General features: G+C 38.2%; 2 protein-coding genes across 2 annotated transcripts; one reads left to right on the top strand and one right to left on the bottom strand.

Moving 5' to 3' along the window:
- Window positions 1-1,237: 1,237 nt before the first annotated feature.
- Window positions 1,238-5,918, bottom strand: LOC137195810 (ras-related protein Rab-39B-like). Its single transcript, XM_067608449.1, has 4 exons — window positions 5,244-5,918; window positions 3,644-3,870; window positions 3,240-3,510; window positions 1,238-2,852 (listed from the first exon to the last, which is right to left on the bottom strand). The coding sequence occupies exons 2-4, from the start codon at window positions 3,856-3,858 to the stop codon at window positions 2,697-2,699; spliced, it is 642 nt and encodes a 213-aa protein (XP_067464550.1). The 5' UTR covers window positions 3,859-3,870; window positions 5,244-5,918; the 3' UTR covers window positions 1,238-2,696.
- A 158-nt stretch (window positions 5,919-6,076) lies between these two features.
- On the top strand, window positions 6,077-14,717 carry rab38c (RAB38c, member of RAS oncogene family). The gene is made up of 4 exons (XM_067608446.1): window positions 6,077-7,090; window positions 7,810-7,940; window positions 9,683-9,820; window positions 11,449-14,717. The coding sequence occupies exons 1-4, from the start codon at window positions 6,898-6,900 to the stop codon at window positions 11,608-11,610; spliced, it is 624 nt and encodes a 207-aa protein (XP_067464547.1). The 5' UTR covers window positions 6,077-6,897; the 3' UTR covers window positions 11,611-14,717.
- The last annotated feature ends 525 nt before the right edge of the window (window positions 14,718-15,242 follow it).

Below are 15,242 nucleotides of genomic sequence, written 5' to 3'. Positions count from 1 at the left end.
AAATGAGCTGTATTTTCAATGTTTTTTTTTTTTAAATAAAATGATTCATGCTTATGTCAGATTGAGAGAGCCTGTTTTTGGTCACCTTCCATTTTTGAAAGAAGACATTTTATTAGCATGAGCTGTTGAAGCCACCTTTTCCCGGTTTTTCCATGTGTCACTGCTGACTCATTCGACTATGTTCAACAATATTGTCTGTAAGCTACACCGTGAGTTTAGCCTTGAGCTGTTTCACTAACCTCTGACATATATCCAGCAGCAACAGGCCTAAAGAAAAATTACATTTTGACATTTGACATTTTGACATTGAAATTCTTACATTTATCTCTATGCAATAGGAATGTGCATCCCTTCTTTATTCATATCACCAATATGAGTGTTTTTTATGGAGCCCCTAAAGTTCCAAAAGGATTTTTTTCATCTTGTGCAAACAAATTACTATCTTGCAGGAACAAATTATCATCTTGTAGAAACAAGTTACCATCTTGAGGGAACAAATTACTATCTTGTAGGAACAAGTTATTATCTTGTGGAAACAAGTTATTGTCTTGTACGGAGCCCCTAAAGTCCCAAAAGGTGGTATTTTTTTATCTTGTGTGCACAAGTTAATATGTGGGAACAAGTTATCATCTTGAGGGAACAAGTAACTATCTTGTAGGAACAAGTTATTATCTTGTGGGAACAAATTATCATCTTGTAGGAACAAGTTATTATCTTGTGGAAACAAGTTATTGTTCAAACAAATTATTGTCTTGTACGGAGCCCCTAAAGTCCCAAAAGGTGGTATTTTTTTTATCTTGTGCGCACAAGTTAATATCATGTGGGAACAAGTTATTATCTTGTGAGAACAAGTTATCATCTTCAGGGAACAAGTCACTATCTTGTGGGTACAAGTTATTATCTTGTGGGAACAAGATAATAACTTGTACCCACTAGATAAAAAATTATCACCTTTCGGGACATTAAGAGCTCCATAGTTTTTTGATTAGACTTTTAAAATGTTTTTAATAGTTTTAGTAGGAAAAGGCCTTGATTTTAAAACCTAAAAATACAAAACAATGCAGTGAAATAGTTTTCCCCGCTCACCTCCCTTATCCACACACTTAGGCTGCCCTCTAGTGGTCATTTACAGTAATGTGTCAATCTGATAACTATTTATAACTCATTACAGCCTGTTACCCAACTGTATGTCAGCTTAATGGGACAATATACCTCCAGTATTTGCACAAGGCAAATCTTTATTAATATTTCCAGGCATTTATTATTATTATTATTATTATTCATGACACTTGTGCTATAATCATCCCAGAGTCACAACATCGAACAGTCAACTTTGTCAGGGTTTGGCTTCAAATAAATTATTTACAAGTCGTGTAATGTGAGATCGATGTGTTTTCCCGCCTCTTTACAGCAGATAGATGTTAATAATCACAGGATAAACACACTAGAAACAGGAAGTTGACCGCGTGTGCTTAGGCTTCTTTCCTTCAAAAGGCACTCAAAAGAGACACTTCCACCGCGCAGTTAAAACAAATGAACTCAGCCACCATTCTCTCTAAACTGTTACATGAATCAGTCCGTGTAAATGTCACTAATCTGAATTGAAATCTGCTGAATTGTTATGGAGTTTAAATCTCTTATAATTTATTTACTTTCCATGATTCATTCACTCTACTCTTTCTGATGAGATTCCAGGTGCTGAGGCTATTTACATTATATCAAAAATAAAAAAAAAACAATCACTTCTTTCTTTGGAAAATTTGAATTTAAATGGAGGCGTGCACTGATTATAAACATGGATTGCGTGTATAAATGGAGTTTAGGCATAAGTGTGAGGAGAGATTATGACCTGAAGGTGTTGTGTGATATTTTAAGAGCAGGCTTCATATTTACATATATCAGTTCAGTTTCTGAAAGGCTGTAAGGTCACATCTTAACTGTTGTCACCAGTAAACCAACATAAGAAAGAAGTAAACATGAACTGGGTACTTCTTGCTATGATCTACCCATAATGGCTATCAGTATGCAGCTACAGTATCTCGTCCTTCCATTGAACATTTTCACAGTGCAAACTCCAGCAGTCGTCAGCGGATTGCAGTGTCTCAAACTTTGGTTCAATTTGAGTTCAATTTCATCATCCCCCCCTCTCCGCTCTTTCAGAAGCCTTTACATATGACAGTAAGCCACTTGGATTTGTAGTGCACATGTACAATCACTGAAGACTCTTTCTGTCTCGTCACTCTCATCGGATTGAGTCTGTACAAGGATGCAGTATATTCTGAGTATTATGCATTAAAAGGAGGAGGCATGGCTCAGTCATGTCGACACATAAACATAAATACACTGACTAGAGATGTAACCGGCTACTGGAGTATAACTGTACAGATCAGGAAAAGTGGGCTAAAGCTGAAGTGTTGTGTAAAAGCTGCTAAGAGTGTTTTGGGTTATTACAATCACACACACATGCACACAGAACAGTGAGGGAGGAGGGCTTCTTGTGCTTCTGCGCCTGTTAGGAGCAAAATGTTTGGGCAAAAGCCAAAAACAGGCACCCGAAAAGATAAAACCATGTCTTACATATCATAGAAGTGTGTAACTGAGCAGGGAAATATTATGAGTCCCAAAAAACTGAGCGCAGTCAGATCTCCTCCAAATGGAGTCCACTGAAATATCACCACCTGTCACACACACGTAAATCAGCAGTAGCATTGCCGGCTGCCCTTGGTCACCTCCTCAGAGGAATGGACGGTGTTGGGAACAAATCCGCTCTTGACGCCTTCCCAGCCATCCTGGATCTTGATGTCCCCACTCCGAACCAGCTCAAAGATGTCCCTCGTCAGATCCACAAACGCCTTCAGAGGAAGAGACAGATTGTGAGGCAGCAGAAACTGAGTTTAAATGATTCACAGTCGTGTGTGTGTGTATGTGGATATATCAAAGTACAAATTACAGTAAGTTTAGTATTTTTAAACCGTTGTTAAGTGACAATACAGTAATTGTAAAAGCATGAATTCCAGACTTAAGACATGTGATAACAACTAAACCATCTCCATGACAACTGAGCAACTTCATCTGTGGTTGAAAGCTTCAGAAACAGCATGTTTATCAAGGTGCCGTTTTCAAGGTCAAGAACTAACCTTGAAGCTCAATATTTGTCTCAATTACTGTAACATTTTAAGTTCACAGCTGATCATCTTCGTCTGAAGAAAAAAATACTTTGACAGAGATCACATCCACACCTTCTCCACGTTGATGGCGTCTCGTGCAGATGTCTCCACATAGCGCATCCCGTAGGCGCCCGCCAGCTTCTCTGCCTCCTGTTGGGTCACCTGACGCTGGGCCTCCAGGTCATACTTGTGGCCAACCAGCAGGAAGACGATGCTGTGCGGCTGGACGTGGCTCTGGGCCTCCTCCAGCCAGTTGTGGACGTTCATGAAGGAACGGCGGTTTGTGATGTCGAAGAGTAGGAGCCCGCCTACTGAGTTGCGGTAGTAGGCTCTGGTGATAGACCTGGATAGATAGATAAACACAAAATGTGTATTAATCCACAGCAGAAAATAGTCCCCAACAAACTCACTATTTACTCCTGTTTCAGTAACGTTTGCTAAATAGTACAATGCCCTGAAAAGACTTCTGGTTTTACCTGAATCTCTCCTGTCCTGCAGTGTCCCAGATTTGAAGTTTGATCCTTTTTCCTGGCTCGATCTCCACTAGACGGGAGAAGAAGTCCACCCCAACAGTCGGGTCTGACACCTGGGCGAAGCGGCCCTCAGTGAACCTCCGAATCAGGCACGACTTGCCGACTGTGGAGTCTCCGATGACGATCAGACGAAACTGATAAAGCCATATCGTCTCCATGTCGCATGAAATCTGTGGGGGAAAAAAAATCAAATAACTCACTCATCCATATTACTACAAATTAGACTTCTTCAACTAGATATTAAACATCTTTTCTGTTGAGGGGATAACTGAAATGAAAATTGTTCAAAAGCAGAAGTTTGTTGATACATTTCGGTGCATTTTCAGACTTTTAAGAAAACTACATGCGTGAGCTCTGTCACACAAAACCACTGAAACAGACTTGACAAAAGAGAGGCTGAATATTTCATAGTAACAGGCACAAATTCTGTTGATATGAAATCTATGTGACGTTTGGCTTTCTTTAGAAATCAATAATAATATCAATTAGTCGATAAATAATTTTATCCATAAAATGCCAGAATAATAATTCACAATAGTGAAAATGCCCGAGTCAAAGATTATGTCTTTAAATGTCTTATTTTTTCCAAACTAACAAAATATTCAGTTTACTATCATGTATGACAAAGAAAAGCATTAAATCGTCATATTTGAGAAGTTAAATCCAAAATTTTGGCATATTTGTCAATTAATTAATGGATTTATCATTTATTGTTAATGGTTGCAGCTCTAGAGCACAGTGTAAACATGGAACAAATATGAATTTACATATGTGTAATTTATGGATTTTTTCCACACATGAAACAGCAAAAAAAAAAACACGTCTAAACTTTGTAAAATCTTAACATGAAGAATTTAGTCACAGATTCAAATTCAGTCTTTTTTTAAAGAAGAAAATTGCAACAAAAAATTAATTAATAAATTAAACAAACAACAGATTAGATTCAATACACTTTAAAGCTTTTACAAACAATAAAAGCAACAACAAAATGACACCCTGTTCAGAAACACTTTAAATAGATTCATGATTTTATAGTCAGATTAAACGCAAACATACATTTAATCCTGAGTCGACTGTATGGATAACTCTTGGATCAGGGCTGCCATCATGAGGAGAGAATAATAGGCTCAAATCATCTCAGCAGATCCATGTGATTTACAGTTGGGTGATCTAATCTGAGGGGAAGGAGGGAGGGTGAGGCCACTCCTCTCCAACTCAATAAACATTGGTGTATAGTCAGCCCCCATGTGGATAGTAGACTGGTTGTTATACAGCAATAACACACAATGAGGCCTTGAAGCTACAGCCAAAAATAAGCTCCATAAAGCGATAGCTGCTAGCTGATAGTCTATTAGATATTAGCCACAGCTTCCTAGAAGGCCTCCAGTGACATTCATAATGAAATATCCCACAAACTTTACAATAAATAATGAGCAAATTGTTTGAATGATGAGGCCCACCCCACTTAGCCTAAATATTTTTTACTTTAATGATTAACATTCAAGACAACAATCTAATAAAAATTAAATAAATGACGACCCACCTTGAAGTTAAGAGCTCAGCACCTGGAAAAAGCAAACCCCATATCGATGTAAAAATGATCCTGCAGACTGCACAGACAGCAGTGGTTGTGTTGTTGCTTTACCCGCTGATAACATGCATCCTATTATCTACGTAGGCCTCCTGTCTACCGTCACTATTTAGCCCGCTAATAAACATTAAACCAGCCTGTTGAGTGTGTTGGCCGACAGATGATGAGGGCTGCTGCTTAATTAGAGCAGGACTGTGAATATAACCGCGAGGATCCGCTGATGAAATGGCAGCAGGACACAACAGCAGTATCACACGTCTCCTCGCCCTCATCAGCACCATTACCGTAACTGCGCGGACAGCGGCGCAGCAGCAATCCTCCAGGCTGCTGCGTTCATAGACTGTAGGAACAAAATACAGTAATTATACGAAGTGAGCGCACGTGAACGTAACTTCACTTGATCCTTCACATTATTTATTTCAACACGTAAGACGATAGATGACTTTCTCAGGTTTGGTTACAGTCCTTCCCTTTAGCTCAAAAAATTTGGTTATTCTGATTTCTTTTTAAATATTAGCCACCAACAGTGTTACATTTTTTTTGTCAATACCTTATTTGGATATTTATAAAAGTTATCCAGCAACAGGAAGCAAATAAGTACATATTTTACAAAACAAGGAGAAATACAACTGACAACAAAACAACAAAATATATAGTTAAGAGATGAAATAAAAACAAATATAAAATATAACTTAAACAGTCCAAAATACATACAGTACCTTAAAAAAGAAAAACACAGCAGTTGTAAAACTATAACTGCTGTGCTCTAACAAATATTATTCCCATGAGATTTAAGACATTGTTTGGGAAAAATACATATTTATATACAGCTTCATGTCAGTGTAACAAGCTGCCTATCTCACTCAAGTGAAACCCAGTCGAGAGGAGTTTTAAATCAGATCTCAAGAAATGGATGTTAAATAATTTGTAGATGTACAAATTCTTGATGTTTTACTGTCTGTTTAGTTTTTATTAAGTCTAATGTCATTCTTGTTTAACACTTTCTTATTCAATCTGCCATCTTGTTCTCCAATAGAGGATCACAATGGAAATAAGCCCGAGGACTTTTTTGTGTATTTTAATCCTTGACAATTTTTTTTAAATCTTATATGGAGTCTGTCTTTGTGATCGGTCTGTCATGTATGTTTTAAATTTGGTCAAATAAATATATCTATCTATTTGTGTCAATCTAATGGTCCTTGACGTGAAAAAGTTTGAGAACCATTGGCCTTAAGTGTAAAGCCGACGTTTACATGGGGCGCTTGAATGCATCACCAGTAGTTAATGTTGTATTGGGGTCGCTCACAGCAGCTGAGAGTCGCTGTGAAGTGAACGGACTCAGACTGTCATGTGTGATGAGACGGGTGGACCGCAGTGATCTTCACCGTTTCTTTGGCAAATCTCGATGATATTGCAACAATTTTATGTTTGTGAACCGGAGGAAAGGAAATGCTGCTATTTTTTCCAGTCTTCATCCAGAGCCAAAGCTGTTAACCACTCTCAATGACTTTACTGTAGTTTTGCTGCGAAACCTGCGCACCAGCATCCCTCTTAAATTTTCTACAGTTTTACTGAGGAGTTATTTTTTTCCTACAGAGCTGCAACTATGCAGCAAGAGCTCTTGTTCAAAGTCCTGGTCATCGGGGACTTGGGAGTCGGGAAAACGTCCATCATTAAGCGGTACGTCCATCAGATCTTCTCCCAGCACTACCGAGCCACCATCGGGGTGGACTTCGCCCTGAAGGTGCTGCAGTGGGACAATGACACCGTGGTCCGGCTTCAGCTGTGGGACATAGCAGGTCTGTCAAACAAATCCTGCTTTATGTACATCAGGTGATTTTTTTTAGCGTTATTTGGAAACAAAAACCTTTTGTTGTGAGCTGTAAGTTGTTAAAGCTACTTTGTGAAATAAGCTGTAAATGAATTAGAGAGCAGCAGCTTTAGGAGAGTAGGATTATGTGAAATCCATTAAAAAAAAACTGAAAAACATAATCTTATCAATCAATTCTTCTCTTTATCTGGCTCTTAAAAGTCTTGTTTTCTGCCAGTACAGTAAGATTATATTAACCTGTTTCCAATGCAGTCAACTTATTTCAAGAATTTTCAAGAAATGGTCAGAATAAGGCAGAAAAATTACACCTTTTTTTACAAACTTTAATGACTCAGTGACTCAAAAAGGACTTGATAAGATGTAGATTTTTCTAGTAAGTGAAGTGAGCTCCCAGTGAAAATGTGTGTGTGTCCAGTGGATGTCTGGGTCCCTCCCTGTCATTTGAAGCCTGGTCGAGGAATGTAGATCTTGTGCCTGGCTGTGACTCAAGTGATCCCATGCTCATAATAACAGTCACATGATGGCGGCTACTGTAGTGTAAACACACACAAATACACACACATACACACACACACCCCTATATTTCTCACTAACATGCCGTGCTGTGAGTTGATTTAATTTTACGGACTTGAAAGGTGTCTTTACGTAAATATGTGTGTGTGTCTGATGACTGTCTGTGCATCCCAGGGCAGGAGCGGTATGGGAACATGACTCGTGTCTACTACCGGGAGGCGGTGGGAGCACTGGTGGTATTTGACGTGACGAGAGCCTCCACGTTCGACGCCGTGTTGAAGTGGAAGGATGACCTGGACTCCAAGGTCAGACGAAAGGCTGTGTGAGATCCACAAAGTCAACTCATCTTTAGAGAAGCACAATCTGAGGCCTTTTTTGCTCTACTCTCATCCTGCCTCTTCCAAAGGTGTAAAAATTCATAACGTACCTGCCCACGGCCGGCCACAACCATACACTACAACAATTCATGTCAAGGTTACAGTTAAGGCTGGTGTAATGTTATTGTCATGGTTAAAATAAGATTAACGTCTGCTGAAAAGGAAAGCAAGGCAGAGAAAAGTATATTCACAAGCAATAGCATTGGAGCTGCAATGATAAGTCAACAGAAAATTAATCTGAAACTATTTTGATAATCGATTAATTGTTTCAAGCAAAAAAGCCAAAGATTTGATGATCTTAGCTCCTAAAATTTAACGATTTGCTGTCTTTCCTTGTCATATATGATAGTACATTGAATATCTTAACATTTTAGGCTCTTAGTCAGGCAAACCAAGCAAACTGAAGACAATACTGTGGCCTCTGAGAAACTGGGAATTGGGAATTTTCACTATTTTTTATCATTTCATAGACAAACCGATTGGTCAAGAAAATAATCAGTAGAGTAATTGATAATCAAAATAGTTAGTTGCAGTCCTAATTGGCATTAAAGGCAGTTATACTGTGTCACCTATCATCCATACCTCACCATCCGTTTTAGTCACCTGGGTGTCATCTCCTGTTTCATTATATTCACAGAACAGGCAGCTCCAAAGATCACAACACGTTCAAAGTAGTTGTTTTAATGTCCACAACATCCTGATATTTTAAACTCACATTGGCCTGTGATGATACTGAAAGGGCATAAAAGGCAACAGATACAGTACTTCTTCAGGAAGTGTGTTGGGAAGTTTAAACTGCATTTTTATGCTGTTTAGAAGACAATTTATATTTTGCTCTTGGAGTTTAGATTTGTTACTTCCTAGACTAGAATAGAGCTGCAATGATTAGTCTATTAATCAATTAGTTGATCATCAGAAAGTTAATCGCCAACTATTTTGATAATTGATTCATCGTTTTAAGTCTCAAATGTAAATATTTTTTGGTTTACTGCCTCTTTTATGATAGTAAACTCAATATCTTCGGTAGTGTACTGTTGGGACAAAAGAAGACATTTGAGGACGACACTTTGGGAAACAGTGATCGACATTTTTCACAATTTTATCAACCATACAATTAATTAGACAAGAAAACAATCAACAGATAATGAAAATAATCGTTATCTGCAGCCCTAAACTAGATTAGACAATGGTATTTTTACATTAACTTCTTGTATAGTTAAAGTCCCCCTCTAGTAAAAATGTGTTTTGATTTTCTTCTTGTTTCTTCAGTTGGACATTTGAGCTTCACTGTGCAGAATGATGTATGTGCAGAGTTTGACACTAGAAGGCTGTTTTCACATTCATCTGCTGAAAGGGAAAGTTTTGCTGTGCTCATCAAAAATCTGAGTTTAAGGCGTGTACATTGATCATGATTTTATGACATCACGTCTCAGTTTCGGAAGCTGATCGTGGTTCATTTATAGATTCTGGATTTTTCAATGAGGGGGAAGGATTGTGATGCACTTTTAAGAATTTTTAACGAATAAATTGAACCTTTTTGTGGGAAATAAATTATTATTCCAAGCAGAGTATTTATATGTCTTAACATACTTTAAATTGCCTAAAAAGTGAGTTACGTGATATTACAGTTGGTACAACAATCATGTAACCTGTCTTTCTTCTTTCCTAAGGTGACTCTGAACCATGGGAGACCAGTTCCAGCTGTACTCTTGGCCAATAAGTCAGACCAGCTGGCTTCCCAGCAGCCCAAACTTGACTCTTTCTGCAGGGAGAACGGCTTTGTTGGCTGGTTCGAGACCTCAGCCAAGGTACACAGCACATGTGACTTTTAGATTTGACTTTTGAATAAGTCAAGCATTTTAAAGTTAAATCAAGGTGGTACAGTAGTAACATTTTCCACAGATCATTTGCTTTACTAATGAGTCCTGTGCAACTCTAGGCCAAGAACATAAAAAGTTAAGAGACCTATTTTGATGCTATTGTGTTGTAAAAGGACTTCACTTGAGGCAAAGACTAAAATACTTAATTTTGGCTTGAATCAAATAGTTGACAGCCATCTGCTCTATACATAATTTGCATAGGAAGGTTAACTACACATTCGACACTCTAAAACAAAATAATAGCAATGTTATTACAACAGAAGCTCATTGTGAAAAAGAAATGATTCTGAAAATGGCTGTCGGGCTTTTCGCTCCAGACACTAAAAGTTGGACAGTATTTTCTGTGGTCTCAAGAGACAAATAGAGGAATTTCTGCAGCCTGGTGTGAATTATTCTTGTGCTTTTTTCCTCCCATTCAAACCCTCAGAGACTGTCTAATGAGTTACACACCAGCGTGCAAGTCGGAGATAGTAGTGTAGTGCGCACAAACAGACAGGTCAGGGCTGAGTTTTTGCTGTATTTTATATCTCTAACTATGATCAGGGCTGCATTAGTGCATTAGACATTTGTAGATATATGTGGCTTCTCATGGCTACAAGAGAAAGCAGTTTTAATATTTTTTTAACCTCAGTACCCAGAAATCCTGTAATGTCACCTTAGTACAATACGCTGTCATGGAGTCACATTATACCAAAGGAAGCCAAAAATTGGAGCATTCATTATCAGCTATTAAAGGTGCTGTACACCTATAGGGCACCAACCCAGGTGTTTTCATTTATTTTGCAGTATTGCAGTATTAGACCAACTGTGCTTTATTTGCTTTTTTATCTCTCTAACCCTCTGCAAAAAACCTTGGTTTTGTTGCACATATTTGGGTGGAAGAAATTGCATCTTCGCCATTCTTATCAGTTCATGACAGTTTTATCCGGGATGAGTGAAAACACCTGTATGGGTGTCCGGGGCTTTTAAAGGGGATGTATCGTGCATTTATATTGTTATTCTGGGGCTCTACTGGAACATCTTTGCATGATTGACAGTTCAAAGTTAGTGATTTATCTTATACTGGCCTTTTATGCAGCCCCACTGTTCAGCCTCTGTCTGAAACAGGTCATTTCAGCTCCTGTCTCTTTAAGGCCCCCCTTCTGATGAGCCCACTCTGTTTTGATTGGCCAGCTTTCAGAAACCGCCCTTCAGCAGACATCCAGCGGCTCGTTAGGCTATGTAAACAAACAGCAGTATTTTTACTAGTTAGTAATTAGTAATTTAGTAATTTTACTTTTTTTTCTCGTTCTTTACTCAAAACATAAACTTCTCAATACATTTGTACATGTTCAAGCCAAAATCTGATCTGAAATATGCGAGTGGACAACGTAAACAACCTGTGGAATAACCTTAGCAACAAAGACTACAAAACGGATGGCCATTTGTAGGCATGTGTGAACAACATTCACTTTCCAGATGTTGAGGTGTTGGTATAACAGCACATACCGGTATACTCTATATGTACCTTAAGTGCATGATTTCTTTACAATTGTTGTCTTTTTTCCCTCCTTCAGGAAAACACAAACATCGAGGAGGCAACGCGGTGTTTGGTACAGCACATCCTGAGCAACGAGGAGACCCCGGTGATAGAGCGAGACCCTGGTTCCCTTGTCCTGACTGGATACACTAACACCGCCAAGGAACATCTCAACTGCTCGTCATGTGTGAAATGGTGACTCCTGACCAGTCACAGACAACCAGGAAGTGAACGGCTATGAGGCCACAGCCTCAGAGATAAGTTTGGCTCAGGGACTGTTTGTGAAAAATTGCTTTTGTGTTCAACCAATCTTAGCGTACAGCCGTAAGTGAAGAAAAATGTAAAACAGGTGAGCGATGTACCAACATTTATGGGCTGTGTTCACACTGCAAGGCAACACGAAATAATATCAACATAACATAATATCTTTCACACAAAAGAGTCGATTTTGACAACATTTTAGGCATATGCTTTAAAAAAGTCTTACAATAAGTTGTGTTTTTAAATTCAAATTTTTTTAAATTGCTTGAAATTCTAGGAAGAGAAACATTAAATGTGATCTTTGGCAGACTGAATGAGTGTATGCCAACTTTTAATCTTTGTATTTTAGTTTTAGTTCACAATTTAGATTTTACAACAATGGATGTTTATTTCATCCCTTTTTGCCACTGAAATATAATTTTCTCTTTTAGAGGTATTAAAACAGTATTAAAAGTCATTACGTTTGCACATGAAAATTGCACAACTTTTGTGTTACGCTGTGTTTTGCTAGGATGTAACCCATATTTATTATTAATATAATGCAACACCCACCTAATGCTTTTGCTCGCTGGTTTTGAAAATACTTCAGTTGTGGTACGTGCCTTTGACATTTGGCTGAACTGCCAGCTCCCAAAATATGTACGGATGTTTATGCTACTAAGAAAACATATATGGAAAAGACATTCCAAACTTTTGCCACTATTGTCTGCAGTGTGAACATAGACAAAAAAAATATGAAACCCTCTTGCTTTCTTTGCACTTTTTACCTGCCCATACATACATAAGTCTTTAAGAACACAGCTGAAACTGCAAATTGTGCTGCCAAAGGTATTTTTTGACAAAAGTTTTATCAAAACTTGGTAAACTGCAACTGGTTACATACAATACAGTGTCTTTATCCACCCAGTCCCTGAACTTGGTTCTGTTTAACAAAGAACAAATTCAGGTTTCTGTCATTAACCAGCTCAAACTGCAGATTCCACTCATATATATCTAATATGTTTAATATAGACTGAGCGTGAAAGTTCATTCTTGACCTTAGAAACAGTAGTCTGACATCTTAAAGTAAAAGTTAACTTGCTTTTTGGCGGCGAGTTAGATGAGAAGGTTGATACCACTTTCATATCTGTCCGTTTAATATAAGGCTACAACCAGCAGTCAGTTAGCTTAGCTTAGCATAAAGACTGGAAACAGAGGGAAAAAGTTAGCCTGACTGCCCAACATTAACAGAATCCACCTACAAGCACCTATAAAACTCACTAATTAGCACGTTATATCTTGTTTGTTTAACCAATACAAAAACTAAAGTGTAAAAACAACAATTTGCAGTTTTATAAGGGGTTATAGGTGGGACTATTTCTCAAGATATAACGCCCTAATTAGTGACCTTTTTTGTTAGCTTTGGACAGAGCCAGACTAGCTGTTTCCCACTGCTTCCAGTCTTGATGCAAATCTAAAGCTAACTGTCTCCTGGCTGTAACTTCACATTTAGTGTACAGACATGAGAGTGATATCCATCTTCTCATCTAACTCTCTATAAGAGAGCAAACAGGCATATTTCCTAAAATGAGTGAGTGAGTGACTTCCTGTCCTCCTTTACGGGTCTTAAATTCATCCACAGGGTTTAAACTGAGCAAGAAATTAGCAAAAATACTGACTGACTTGATGATAGTTGAAAGTTAAGAGTGAAACTAAGTGGACAGTTGTGTCAGAAAGTTCATATTTGAACTTCCTATCTGTCATTACAAAGGTCGCACTATCCATCAGCTTAAGATCACAGCCCAAAGTAAATTCATTATTTATCATCTATACAGAATATGCTGTCAGAGGAATCCCTTTATGTATTAATACACATGATGGATCTGAAGGATACATCCCGTGTTTTCACAACTGCCCTGCAAGTATGTTAAGACATTTCTTTCACACTGGATCATGAACTGATGAACTGGAAAAATCTGTTCTTGCATGCTGCTGAGAAAAACACACAGGAATCCTTTGCAGCCAGAAATAAACACAAATGTGGTGATAATCTAGGAGAGGCAGTTTAGCAGATTTGTCCATTAAATTGACTCTTCAATTAGTTGATAAAACCTAATGGCTATTAGTGGACCGAGAATTCTTTAATTAGGAATAGCAGTGGTTAAGTTTAGACCACTTTACAACATCTGTGGTTCTTCCAGTACTACTCAATGTCTTTTCAAGCATCTCTTCCTGGTCATGGAATAATTTCACTCCATGATTCTTGACATTTCTATTCCGAAAACAAATGTGAACATCCTCAAAAGCTTTAGATTTACTCTGGATATGAATAACTTTGACAGCAGAGCTGACTCACTGTCAAACTGTTGGCTCTCTTCTTGGTATGAGACATTTTTCTTTGGCCCTAAAATCAATTTCTTACCAGTGAAAAACACGGTATGTGCTGTTCTTTTCTGCACGCCACCGACAGGCCAGCCGCCTTTGTTGATTCAGCCTCAAGTGTTATTTGAAATTCCATGTTTTCAAATTAGGTATGTGCTTTACATTTTACTTCACTCCCTTTGATGTGTAATAGCCTGGCCTTGTAATGCAACACATTTGTAACTGCATTCTCTGTGTGTGCACCAGACTACATGCAATAAAAATCTATTTTGTGGTGCCGTATACTGCACAGTATGTTTTCAGCATTGTTCATTCGGGATCTTTGCAGGAGTCAAAAAGAAATGTTACGTCCTCTCAGCCCAAATTGACACGTTTCACCCTAAAAATGTGGAAATCAGCCTTGACGTTGGTTTGGTTCACAAAGACAGCAACATCTCCTTCTGTAAGATATTTACTTGAAAAAATAACTTACTTCGTCTGAGGGATATTGCACACTTGCCTCCAAAATAGGAATCCCAGCAAACAAGTTTCCACATGGTCTCCAAATAACATCTCTGTACAGTTTCCCCCAGGCATTATATCCCCTCTAGTAAAAGATATGGTTCCTATAGAAAATTATGTTCACGTTACCAGAACATTGCATATTGCGAGGAAGATTTAAGAACCCTCCTCAGATGTTTGTCTTTAAAATAAAGTTGGAGCCATCACTGAATCCTCCCTGCTGGTATTTACTTCAACGTGAAATGTCATTTACACACATACTGGGAATGTTGCTGGAACAAATGAATCAAACTGGAACATTTCTGGAAAATTGTTTTAAAGTTACAAGAAATGTCCCCAAATGGGGACACTATGTTTGCTGGTATGTTATGATACCACATAAACAACCACAACTGTAATCTGTGGGGGGCTCATAGACACACACTGAAATCCTCCTCCATGTAGGAATATTGTGATATCATAAAAATAACACAGGATTAGACATACTGCTGCATAAAAAATACCATAAAACACACTACATCGGTGTCACTGCAGATTCAGTTTTCAGTCAAACAGAATGGGCGCAGACATCACACAAATGAAACACCTTTTTGTTGATGTTATCATGGATTTTCCTTCCTATATATGTGTCTACATTTCATCGGTAATCAGGGAGAGTTTGCACATCACAGTCTTGAGCCCTCCGTGTGTGTGTATGTGTGTGTGTGT

This window comes from Thunnus thynnus, chromosome 13, assembly GCF_963924715.1.
Source record: "Thunnus thynnus chromosome 13, fThuThy2.1, whole genome shotgun sequence".
Classification (NCBI taxonomy): domain Eukaryota; kingdom Metazoa; phylum Chordata; class Actinopteri; order Scombriformes; family Scombridae; genus Thunnus; species Thunnus thynnus.
Note: the sequence above shows the minus strand (reverse complement) of the source record. Positions and strands in the feature narration are given on the sequence as shown.

Coding starts and splice junctions, on each gene's coding strand:
- LOC137195810 (XM_067608449.1), bottom strand. CDS start 3,858: ATGGAGACGATATGGCTTTATCAGTTTCGTCTGATCGTCATCGGAGAC. Junction 3,511..3,643: donor GCAGGACAGGAGAGATTCAG/GTAAAACCAGAA, acceptor CTATCTATCCAG/GTCTATCACCAGAGCCTACT. Junction 2,853..3,239: donor ACGCCATCAACGTGGAGAAG/GTGTGGATGTGA, acceptor CTTCCTCTGAAG/GCGTTTGTGGATCTGACGAG.
- rab38c (XM_067608446.1), top strand. CDS start 6,898: ATGCAGCAAGAGCTCTTGTTCAAAGTCCTGGTCATCGGGGACTTGGGA. Junction 7,091..7,809: donor TCAGCTGTGGGACATAGCAG/GTCTGTCAAACA, acceptor TGTGCATCCCAG/GGCAGGAGCGGTATGGGAAC. Junction 9,821..11,448: donor GGTTCGAGACCTCAGCCAAG/GTACACAGCACA, acceptor TCCCTCCTTCAG/GAAAACACAAACATCGAGGA.